At 38.7% G+C, this 12,800-nt stretch overlaps 1 protein-coding gene across 2 annotated transcripts in view; it reads left to right on the forward strand.

Annotated features, from left to right (window-relative positions):
• Positions 1-5,992: 5,992 nt before the first annotated feature.
• ST6GALNAC3 (ST6 N-acetylgalactosaminide alpha-2,6-sialyltransferase 3) overlaps positions 5,993-12,800 on the forward strand; it is a 576,783-nt gene continuing 569,975 nt past the window's right edge. For both annotated transcript variants that reach the window (XM_079129192.1, XM_079129193.1), the window contains exon 1: positions 5,993-6,173. Coding sequence is in view for 1 of the 2 variants with exons in the window: in XM_079129193.1 (XP_078985319.1) it covers positions 6,156-6,173 (18 nt within the window). In the remaining variant the exon portion in view is untranslated. The remainder of the gene's footprint in view (positions 6,174-12,800) is intronic.

Below are 12,800 nucleotides of genomic sequence, written 5' to 3' on the forward strand. Positions count from 1 at the left end.
ATTCTTTACTCAAAATTTTTGAGTGGCATCTAGAAGGCTAAGACAATTTGGTTTTCAATTTTATAAATTTATGGTTCCTGACATCTTGTCACCTGGCATCCTTAGTTATCTCTTCAGAGATGAATGAATCAAATCAAATTAATCAGCATTTACTGAGCATATGAGGAACTGTATTTTCTTGCTGGGGGCACAGAGAGGTGACGAATGCAAAGGGAAAAAAAAGGGAAAGAAGCTTGCAATTTATTTGACAAGTAAGGCCAAAAATAAAAGCAAAATGAACATGAAATAATAGGTCAAGTTAATATTAGAATGAGTGTCAGCAGATGATATGTGATTAATTGCCAGAATAATTTTGCAAAGATTAGTTATTGGAAACCAAGGAGAAGAAGCTATGTTAGAAGAGAGTGACTTAGAAAGGCATCAAGGACCAAATAAGGTTTGATTTGGACTTGAGGAATGGTGAAATCTAGCTGAATCAAGAGTGCAAAGGTAAAGCCAGGGGTTGGCAAATTTGCAGGAACCTGCAGATTGTGTACTCTGAAGAGCCAAGAATGGATTGTGTGTTTTAAATGGTTGGAAAAAAAATTAAAGAATGAAATATATATTTCAGTGTCCATAAATTAAGTTTTATTGGAACATAGCCATTGCCCATTTATTTATATCTGTGACTGCTTTCATACTATAATGGCAGAGTTGAGTAGTTGTGACAGAGACCAAATGGCTCACAAAGCCTAATATTTACTATCTGACTCTTTACTGAAAAACTTTGCCAACCCCTGTGTGTGAGAATAATGGGTTATAATGGTGGGAAGGAATGTTTCAGGACTATAAATATACCAACCTTTGGTGATGAAGTGAAGCAATTGAGATTTCAATATAGGAGAAAGCTCATTCATAGTAACAGTACTTGTGTTTAAGGGCGTCTCTACAAGTGTATTTAGGTGACTCCGCCTTGGAACTTTCTTCTTTGGATTGCTCAGACACAGATACAAAAAGTGAGGATTGGAAGCGGTTTCCTAGAAGAGGTTGGTATTGACACACAGGATTACCAAAAATCTTACTTCTTTCTGGATGAATTGTGAGGCCCAGACCACTCAAGAAAAAAAAACAAAAACAAAAAATAAACAAACAAACAACAAAACAAAACAAAACAAAAAACTGCAGGAGGCACCCAACTGTTAGACCCACTCCTGTGAGTGTTTTCATCAGATCCACCATGGATGCATTTCAAATACCAAATTTCCACTCTAATGTTTTCAGGGAATCATTAAGAGAAGGACTCACTCAGAGGAGAAATCTTAGATGAAGGAGAGAAACACATGGGAAGAACCTCATAAGAAAAAGAAAATAAACTCTGGGAAATGTGGTTAAGAAATATCAGACTCAATTAATAATGGAGCCTTCAATAGCCTTAGAGAAATCCAATACAAACCAAATTCAAACTACATGCCAGTGCTTCTGGCCATATTTACCTTCAATTGATTATGTTCAGGGGGGATTCCTTAAGAAAAACAAAGTTGGTTAAAATCTACATTTTTCTATGTAATGACAATTAGGTAAGAACATTAATTTTAAACTTCTCTTTAAATGAAAAACAGATTTCTTAGTTTTTTTCTTTATTTGGTTCATTTAAATTTTTTGAGAAAGGATGAGAACTTACAATAGGAAAGATAGAACTAAGATGAAGTTAAGGGAGACTAACTGAATGGGGAAATATATACCATTTAAAAATGTGATTTTAAGTCATGCATAACTTGTCTTGGAGTTCATCCCAGATGAGCATCAGTACAGTCAGAGATAATGGTGAAATCTGAATTAGAACTGTGTAAGGTTTGAAATAGCAGTAAGCTCAAGTTTTGGGAATGCAAACTGGATAACATTTTGGAATGAACTTCTATCCAAAATGAAGGAAATGAAACTTAACCCCATATGCCACTATATTCTCATAATATACATCTTAAAGGCACAACCATGGAGGCACTTGAATATAGATGTGGATATAGACATATATATGGGTATGGATAGATAGACACCTGCTTTAGGATATCAATAAGTTCCTAGGTCAAAGTTGTAATAGTGCATCAGTTTCTAGGAAAAAAAATCATTTCCTATTCTGGCTCAGAATATTTAAAAAATGACTTTCCCATAACATTTTCTAATGGATCTTCCAGTAGCAGTCTTCTATGGAAGTATAATTGATGTAGTGGATGACAAGAAGAGTTTTATGATATCTGGAATTCATTTAAAATCTGTGGATGGGCAAAACTGAGATCCAATTAAAACCTTAATAAATGACTGTGTTGAATATAAATATATTAAATTAATATGTGTGCAGGATGAAATTGAAAAAGTTATGGGAGTCTGCATTTTAATTCTATCGGGGAACTGTATGTTATAACTCTGGGAATTACTTGGTAATGGGAATGTTTACAATGAAACTAAAATGAATTTAAATACAAAATTTAGCCCATGACTTGTCATAACTCATAAGGTCTCAGTCTTAAGGCAGGTTGAGATCTCACTGATAAGATAAGACAAGAAGAGCCCTTGAGGCTGATGTAGGGATAGGGCCAGTCTGCAAGGATCTCGCCATGAAGGAAGCAAGGGCAGGCAGGTTACTATGTGGCAGACCTCACACGTACGTAAGATAAAGCAGTGACAGTCCTGCATGGGAAGAAAGTCTCATGGGCAGAAGGTGGTAACAGTTTGGTTGGTCGGAGACCAAGCCAGAATGTGCAAAGTTTTTGTTAAAGTATAACCCAGGGGCTAAGGGTTGAAAAATACAAGTTTATCTATCATGCACATTCAGATATGAGTGCACCTATCCTCCATATACTTACATTCTAATCCTGTGTTTTGTATCTGTGTATGTATCCTAGAAATATTACATATTACCTAAGTGTTCTTATGACCAAATCTAGGACAACAGACTAAATCTGAAGGGTGCTAAACGGTAGAGACTGGCCTCCTAACATACTGGAAGAAGACAGACGCAAGCTGGGCATGGTAGGGCGTGCGCCTATAATCCCTATAATCCTAATTGCTCCAGAGGCTGAAGCAGGAGGATTGTGAATTTAAAGTCAGCCTCAGCAACTTTTAACAAGATCCTAAGCAACTCAGAGAGACTCTGTCTCTAAATAAAATATTTAAAAAGGCTGAGGATGTGGCTCTGTGTTTAAATGTCTCTGGGTTCAATTCCTGGTACAGAAAAAAAAAAAAAAAAAAAAGACAGATCCAGAAGTCCCTGGGTTCAAGCCCCTGGTCCCCCATTTACCAGCTGCACATGACATCATTTACAGATGTTAGAGGGTCCGAGGAGACATTGCATCTAATTGCAGCATTCTTTCATTTTACTATTATTATTTTTGGAGAAATCTATTAGCTTTAAATTCCACAATTTAAGAGTTGAAAATTTATTCTACACCTATGGTTAAGCCTATGCTATTCCTGTAGTTTGGCTTGTTTTAAAACAAAAATAGCCTGGCCACATGCTCCTACCCTCCCACCTTCATTCCCAGGTAGATTCAGAACCTGTTTTCATTCCTATCCAAAAGCTTTTTTGAGAGGTCCATCTAAAAGTGATTGTTAATTCTATTTTGTAAAATTTATAGTCCAGATTTATTCTAGAATTTATAGTTTGTTTTTGTATTTTTTATGAATGTGCCTCTATTCCTAACTATATTTGGGCATAAGTTCTGGACGTTAGTAACAATTTGTATTTTGGGAAGTGTGGACATGGTTGGTGGGAGTTTGAGAAAGCCTGATAGAGTTAGTAAAGTCCTCATCATGGTATACCCAAGTCACAAGATGCTAAATGTTTGCTGCATCATCATTCACCCTTCTGAAACACCCAGGGATGGTAGTCGTCATCCAATTCAGCTTCTCCTGCAAGCTATCTTTAGTGGAAGGTTTTCTTCTTTAGATAATGAACTACCATTTTTAAAATGTTCTTATAGTGACAGGAATTGAGTGAATGCATTCACAATATTTTATTTATTCTAATAAGGATATACTATTGTGTGTATATACTATTATATAAGATAAGGATGATGAGGGGTCAAGAAACTTGGTCAAGCTCCCTAGAGTCTGATGTGCTGCTTTCCAGATATGTAGGCTTTCTGAAGAGGCAATGCTGTGCTCTGCCCTTGCTCTTCCTTTCTTAGACATTTGCTTCTCCTTTGACTAAGTCCTTTACCATGCTGTGTTCTCATGAATCTTTTATCTTTCCACTTAACTGTGAGCTCACAGTTAAGATGATATTAGAGAGCATAAAAGTCTTTCTCGTCTCCCTGACAGGTCTGATAGTACCTCAATAAAGATTTTTCCTCCAGTTAGTCATAACTTAAAAAAAAGTTCATTCCTCCATTTAGTTGTAACTCTAAAAAAAGTTTGTTAAATTAATAAAGGAATGAATGAATGAATGAATGAAATAATTGAGTTTTCCTGGCCTGCTAAAGACCATGAGCTAAAGCAACAGTTTAAAGGTTACATACAGTCCTAATCAAGAACTTCTTGCTGAAAATACACCTGATCTCCAAGGAAGAGGGAGTGCCAGGAAGAAGGTTGGCAGTGCAGAGTTTGGTTTCCCAGGGAGACTGAAAAGAAGAGCTTCCCTGGGAGCAGCGAGTTTGACCAGCCTGCCTCTTTTCTGTGGTTCCTCCAGCTCTCTTAGGATTTTGAATGTTCTCAACAAACTACCAAGTCCCTTGGACACCTGGTTTCTGCCTGGTGGTTTGTGAACCAATCTCATGATGCCACAGTCACTGCCAGCCCACAGTGCTTTTCCTAACTTCATGTGGGCAAACTGACCAGGGTTTCTCCAAGGGAAACTTCTTTGGGGTAAATATTTTGAGCTACTTTAAGATTTCTCTGACAGATCAGGTGGTAAAAGTCTGTGTATACATGCAGAATGCTCTCTCTTCTGTATGTAATGTTACTTTCTTCGTGGAAATAACTGCTTCCATTTGCTGGCTCTGGTTTGGGAATCTGACTTTCCTTTTTCATTGTGAAAAAGCACCTACTGAGGAGTGGAGAGGATTGGGAACATCCTTTCCCTGACCACCTGGCTCTTAGGTAGCGGCTGCCATATTTTCCTTAGTTTTAGTTACAGTTCAGTTTGGAAACTTGAAAAAGGACCTTTCTGGATTTCCAAGCCTATGGAGAAAGCTTATATCTAATTTTGTTATGAAGTTGTAACAAACTTCTTTAAAATTCTAAGCCTGTTGCAGGAAACAGCAAAGTCCTGTGTATGTACATATATACACACTTCATATACAATCTCTATATATACCTATATAATACAATATATATGCATATACAATCTGTATATAGTGTGTATTTTTGAATAAAAACTTTTTTCATAAGCTTGTATCAGGAAAGAGCAATGGCATGTTATATATTGCACACATATGTGTATGTATGTATACATACTATATATAAATATGTTTACACACACACACTCTCTCACACTCACACTGTACCAGTGTATGGTTCGTGACTTTTTTTCATTGTTAGATATTGCGCTCCCAGATCAACAGCAAACACATAATTTTAGGTAAGCCTATCACAAGAGTTTTGCAGAGTGAAGCCTCTGTTCTTTAACAGCCCAAGGAAAACTTCATTGCTACTTCGAAGAATCCTTTGATGTGCCTGCCCAAAGCCTGCAGAGGGGCGATGCCAAACCCATTTAACTTTTTTAAAAGTGTGAAATGTCTGTTAGGAGTTCTCTGATGTGTGAGAGGAGACCGAACAGAGAAGAAAAGGCCGCTTTCTCTTCCCAGAGGGACCCAGATCCCTGCCTGCTGCAGAACATAATTTGCATACATTGATCCACACAGAACGTTTACGCGGAAAAAAGAAGAAAAGAGGTAGCAGGCACCAAGGGCTGCGGCCAGCGGCGCCGGCGCCCGGGACAGCACGTGACCCGGGGGCGGGGCCGCGCGGGCCGCGGGCCAGTGGACGGGCCCGGGGGCGGGGCCGCGGCGCGGGGGGCGGGGCCTGCGGCCGCGCAGCTCGCGCCGCGGTCCCCTTATTTGGATCTGCGGGAATGTGGGCTGGAGTGGTCCTGCCACGGTACCAGTCTCCAGCCTGCCGCCGGGACTGCCCCTGACCCAGGCGCGCCCGCTGCTCGGTGGCAGGAGGGCCGGCGGAGCGCCATGGCCTGCATCCTGAAGGTAACGACTCGGATCTGTGGCTCGGACGCGTGGTTGGCCAGCCCCTTGCTGCTAAAAGGCACCGAGTCAGCCGCGGTCCCACCGCATCCTCATCTCAGTTGTCTTTTCCTGGCGTTGATTTTCTTTTTGTTCCTTTGGCAAATGCATATGGAGGGAGATTCTGAAACATGCAGCTGGCACAGCTTCTTTTCCCACCATTCCTGCCTGCTCGCGCCTGCATTGAAGGAGCTGCAGACTGTTGGCTCCAGGGGAGAACAGGGCTGTGTGCCGAATAATGGGGATGGCAGAGAGGAGGGGTGCTCCCGCGAATCCCGCAGCTCTGTTGAGCCCGAGGCCTTTCAGGGCCACAGACAGAAGAGGAGTGCCTGGGCGTGGGTTGTTGGTGGTGAGGGGCATAGCGTTTGGAATGGGGGGAGGGAGAGCGAGGGGAGTTCTACTGAGCATTTGATCACACGAAGTCAAAAACTTCTGGGTTTACAGATAGTCCCTTAGGAATGAGTTTTCTGTGAAATCTGCTAGCCCTCTGTGACATTAGCTCTACTTTGGAAAAGTTCATAGGAAGATGTATTAATTAGAAGAGGACCTTGGACTTCTGTAGGCTCATAAATTGGAATGGACGAAATGATTTTACATCCTGTCAAAAAGTTCACACAGCCACCTCTCTTTGGTTGAGTTCCTTCTCCAAGTCTAGGTTCTTCATCTGAGCTGAGTGTCTATCTGGGTTCACAGCCTTGTGGCTTCAGGTGGAAGGACTGGTGTGGGGGCTCCCTTAAGAAGAACTTTCTCGCCATCCCATTGGAAGTGCCCCCTTCCCCATCCCTGCCCCATTTGTTCTGCACTACTGTTTCTACAAGTGTCTAACCTGACTGCATACTCAGAAACATTCACAGCATGAAGGTTTCCTTGACCTTGACTGGAGAATGTGAAGGCCTATTTGTTCCCAGCTTGGGGAAGCTGTGTGTGAAAAACAAACAACATCAAAAGACAATGTCTTGGTTTTTGTTGTGTTGGTGTGAAATGGCTTTTTTTTGTTGTTGTTGGTTTTCTGTTGGATGATTTGAATCATCTACTGCTGTTCTACCTGAATCATCTTCCAACATGCCTTGGTGTTAATGATGCAAATAAGAAAGTAAACTAGTAGAATTTGTGTCCCTTTCTTGGGTGTAAAGGAGATCAAACATTTCCTGTGACTTTTCTGAACTTCCTCCATTTGTTTGAGAACATTTTCTGGGACATAACAAATGGTAGGAAAATCATGAGGAAATAGTATGTGGGCATTTTAATATAGGATCTTTAACCTCAAGACTCTAAAATATGAGCAATAATTATTTCTACTATTATTTGATGTTATTTGCTGAAGGGGAAATTAAGGAACATACATTTATTGCCCTTTTGTATGTTCCCTACCTAATTCTGTACATTGTTCTTTTTGTTTTGAGCAAATTGCTGGGGATAGAACCCACTCACACATGCTAGGCATGTACTCTACCACTGAGCTACACCCCCAACTCTTTCCAAAAATCTGTAATTCATATCATGTTAAAAGATCTAACCTTTTACTTCTTGTACCTCATGTAGACCTTACGTATTAGGGCATATCCGATCTTCTTTTTCTTTCCTCAAAACTAATCTGGGATGCCGATATTGCAAAGACCAAAGACTTTGGATGCAGAAAGACATTAGTGTGCAACTTAGATGATCCTGGATAAGCTTCTAAAATGGCTTCTGAATCTGTTTTCTTAACAGAAGATCAAACTAATTGCACCCGTTAGTGGGGATGAAATTAGGAAAAGTACTTTGTAGCACAGACATTTAATATGTGCCATTTTTTTCTTGACATATAACAACTGTAATTAGTACTACATCCTAAGTGTGTTTCATATAACTCTTTTATTCTTACATAAAAAAACCTGAAAAGGTAAGTATTGTTTTCAATTCCATTTTATAGATCAGGAAGCTGAGGGTCCTGAGTTCAGGAGATGTGCCCAGGGTCACATAGGGTTAGAGACAGAGTGAACTTGGATTCAGACCTAGGAAAGTCTGCCAACTTTCCTTATACTTTAAAGCTGTTCCCTGTACTTTCCCAGATGACTCTCTAAGATGTCCTAATACCATTAGTACTTGTGGTCTTTGGGCAACCAGTTAGTTACCTTTCTGTTTGATGGTCTAGATGGTCTGTGATAGGCCTTTTCCCTTGTTGTTTTGAAGGCTGCACATGGTAGAGGGGTGAGAACGGGTTTCAGTCTAGAGACCTGGGTTCAGTGCAAGCATGACATCATGCTATGATTTTAGACAGTCACTTTCAACTTGGAGCCTTCCTTTTTCCAAGTTGTAGTATGTGTACAATCATAATAATTTCTTAAAAGGGTAGTAGTAAGATAAAATAATTTTATTTTTTGCTATAAAACATTTTCTGCTATATTCTGACCCTAGACAGGTGTTGATATCTGCAAGGAAGGAAGAGAAAAGACTGTCTTAGCTTCCTTGCCTGGTCCTGATAATCAGACTGACAAAAGATTAACAGGAGAAAAGCATACAATTTTTATTTGATATTAATATTTTTATGTGTGCAGAGATGTCTTCATATGTATAAGAAATGAAGACCCAAAGAAGACAATAGGCTGATAGCTTATACACCATTTTAACAAAAAATGATAAACTATGGAGCTGTGAAGAGACAAAGATTAAAGGGGGTTTGGGGATAGAGGTGGTAAATTGTAGGAAAGAGATTGGGAAATATATAGGGAAACTAATGGAAAATAAGTTCTTTCTTAAAAGTAAATTTGTACATATTTATCGTAGTGTTGATCTTCCACCTTTGATGATAAGAATGTTCTCCTCCTTTTTATATAGGGAAAACACTTCTGTCATGGGAAATTATATGCTCTGTTTTGGTAGACAGGGAGACATTGCATCTGCTTTTTCTCCATTGCCTTCAGCTCAATCAGTATTCCAAAGCAGCATATTTTGGAGTGGCATGTCCTAATTCCCTTCGTATCACAAAATATATAAACCATTGACCCCATTTTCAAGTGGCTTACAGTATATAAGGGAGATGAAAAGCAAATGATTAGTTGTGTTATAATGTGAAGAATAAAATGGCATCAGTCTCTGGAAATATAATAGAAGATAGAGGAGGAGAGCAGTGGACGTTGTCAGGGGTGGTCAAGACAGGGTTTGTACTGATGATATTGGAGCTGAATAGGATTTATTGTGATGGAGCTTTTGTTTTAAAAATAACTTTTGAGACAATGTCAATTTTATTCTGTGGGTGAAGATTTTAATTTTCTCAAAAAATTATCAAAGTAGATTTTACCGTTCATTTTTATATGTAAGAAAACCAAGATACGGAGATATCTATTGAAGTATCATTTTTGCCTGTATATGGTGACTCAAAAATACTAATCTCTTACTAACTGAAAGGAGAAGCTCATGTGGTGGCTGTTGACATTGGTCTTGTATGGGATAGAATTGTTCCCTCAAGGCATTGTGCGCACCAAGGGCCCATTCTGTCCATGCTCAGGGCTGGCTCTCATAATAGAGTGGTGGTCCCCTCAGTAATTTAATTGTGGGGCCATATTTTGGCCTTCAAGCCAAAAATAATATGGGTTTTAATTATGTCTTCACCACTTTTCACCACTTAATTGTAGAACCATAGCAGGGTTTTTGGTATGTTTTTGTTTTTCATTTCATGCCTCAGTTTAATGGCAATGATGGGTGGGTCATTGTAGGGGTTAAGAATGGGTTATTGTAGGAATTAAGTGAGGTGATCTGTATATTCATAATCCTGAAGAAAACAAAACCAAAAGACTCCAAATCTCAGTAGATTTATTTCTTGCCATACTCCTCTGGTAGCTCTGCCATAGAATGAACAATCAACACAAAGGCTGGTCTCTTTCCACCAAATGACTGATGTCTCCTTGCACTCCAGAGTTCTCCACTGGCTTCTATTGTCTTCAGCTGCCCTAGCAAAGAGAGAGTGCAAGGGAATCTCATGGGGATATGTTTGATTATTAGTGAGCATCTTTTAAATATATAGTAGCCATTTGTCTTTCTTCTGTGGCAAGTTGTAGACACTTACAATTTTATGTGATTAAAACTGTGTGTATATTGTCTTTTATGGTTTCTACATTTGGTCAGCAAGTACTTTTTGAGCATCATATCTTGATAGTTTTGATATTTAACAAACATTTGATGAATTGTATTGAATTTTTATTTGCGACTAAAGTGAACATTGAGTGGATATGTGGATGCAAAATACTTGTGAATTATCTTCCTTAAAGAAGATTATAGTTTTGCCAGGTTGATGAGGATTATGAACATGAAGCAGTTAGAACATAATACAGTAGATGCATGACTGAGCTACTATTATCTTTTTTCCAGTCATGTGTCCTTGACTATTTATCCTGATTGATGGGAAATTGGATCAATTGTGATCTCAAGTTATGAACTTAGTGTCTTCTCATTAACTTTTTTTCCTCTGCCCCAGATCTAATTCCTCACCATATTGCCTCAATTCTATCTCAGAAAAATCATTCAGATCTGCCCTTCACTCTGCATCTTTAATCCCTTTGCCTCATCATATTTGGTCTGACTTTTGAAGTAGCTTCTTTTCTTGAGGCTCTTAACAAGTGTGCCCATCTTCCTTATCAGTTTCAGAGTACTGTGTTATAATGCAAGGTCAGCTAAGCCCTTTTTAGGCTTAAATGCTGATCTTGGCTGCCCAGCCCCTGAGTGATAAACCTGTTTAGGTGGGTTCAAGTTCTTTCAAAGTCTGGCCCCTGTCCAGGTATCTGGCCTTACCACCTACTGTTCCAGACACTTATTTAAAGGTCTAGCTGTATTTTTTCCCTTCACAGCTCTTTGCTTTTGTAGTATAGCATAGGAACTGAGAGCCTGGGCTCAGGATAGACCAGTGTGTTCTAGCAGTGAACTCACTAAGTCTCAATTGCTTAGCTATGAAATGGGAACAAAACTGGTAGTTACCAAGAATAAGAGTTAATTTCTATAGAAAAGAACCTGATGTATGTTAAGTCCTTGATAATTATGAGCTACTAGTTGATAGTGTATACACTGTTTTCTCTGCAGAAAAGTACCTCTGCTATCAGTTTTCACCAATGACAAAAGTTCTACTCATTTTTCAGCTCCTAGTTCAGTGTCACATCTGTAGTCAGGCCTTCCCCTGATTAGCAGGCTTCATCTGTACTCCTGTGGTATTAACTTTTATCTCGGAGGTAGCTGTTATTATCTGTACTGTCCATGAGCTGTTTGCACATCCAACTCTCATGATTATAAACGCATAGGGGTAGGAGCCTTCAGTAGGTCAATGAGACTCAATGGGAAAGCAAATAATTCAACTAGTAATTAAGAGTATACAAAGTACTGGTACATCTAGTGGTGTGGGAGTATAAGAGTGGGTGGGGGTAGTTGATCAGATAAGTCTCAAATGAGAAGAGGCCTTGTCTTGATATCCCTAAGAACTAGCCTGGCTCTCAGTAAGTGATCTCTAAATGTTTGTTAGATATATTAATAGTGTTAATTATTTTTGAAACTTCAATTACAAACATGAGCCTAAACCATCTTCAATAGACAGCTAAATTCTTCATGGATATAGTATGGATTTTTTTTTTTTTAACCTTTAGAGATAGTAGCAATTTAGAGTTTAACGATTAGTTTGCTCCTTAAATTCCTTCTCAGTATGTTTCTTGTAGGTCTGTTATCACTCCTTGTAGCCAATTTGAAATTTGGTGGGAGGGGAAGAGAGAACTGGACTGGATGGAAGACTTAAGTGTAGGAGTGGTGTAACTCTTTTCAAGATCATTTATTTCCCAGATTAGTAGAAACATATAATCAAAAGAACAAATCAAAGAAAAAGCAAACATTCATGACCATGGAGGAATGTGGTTTGCAAACTATGAGATCTCAGAGCATTTGAAAACTTCCCTGATCCTGGAACATTACACAGACTTTGCAGGTACACAGATTATAACTCTGAAACTTCTGGACAACACCAGCAGGTAGATAAGACAAAGTGCTTTGTCTAATACATCAGCGATGACACTTCTTTCCTTTTTTTTTTTTTCCCCTGGTGTTAACAGACTTTATTGATTTTCCTCAAATTTTTATTCCAGGTTGGATGAGAAAAAGTATTGCAGAAAGATGCCAAAGTACACTTTAATTATAAACTAAATTTCATCTTTATTTTCACTTTTATTCTAATTATCTTTAAAATTTTATATTTATTTATTTTTGTGGGGCCGGGGTTGAACCCAGGGCTTCCTGCATGCAAAGCTGGCTCTCTACCACTGATCCCCACCCCAGCCCTAAAATTTCATTTTTTAAAGAAAGAAAAATGTTTGGTTTGTCATATATATATATATATATATATTTATTTATATATATATACATATATATTTTAAATTATTTTTAAATATTTTACAGATTGCATTTTGATTCATTATACACAATGGGGTACATCATTTTGTTTCAATGGTTGTACATGATGTAGATTCATACCATTCATGTAAGTATACATGTACATAGGGTAATGATGTCTGTCTCATTACACCATTTTTCGTACCCTGCCTCCCTCTCATTTCCATCTAGAGAAGAATGGGGGAACTTTAG

This window comes from Sciurus vulgaris (assembly GCF_902686455.1).
Source record: "Sciurus vulgaris genome assembly, chromosome: 1".
Lineage (NCBI taxonomy): Eukaryota > Metazoa > Chordata > Mammalia > Rodentia > Sciuridae > Sciurus > Sciurus vulgaris.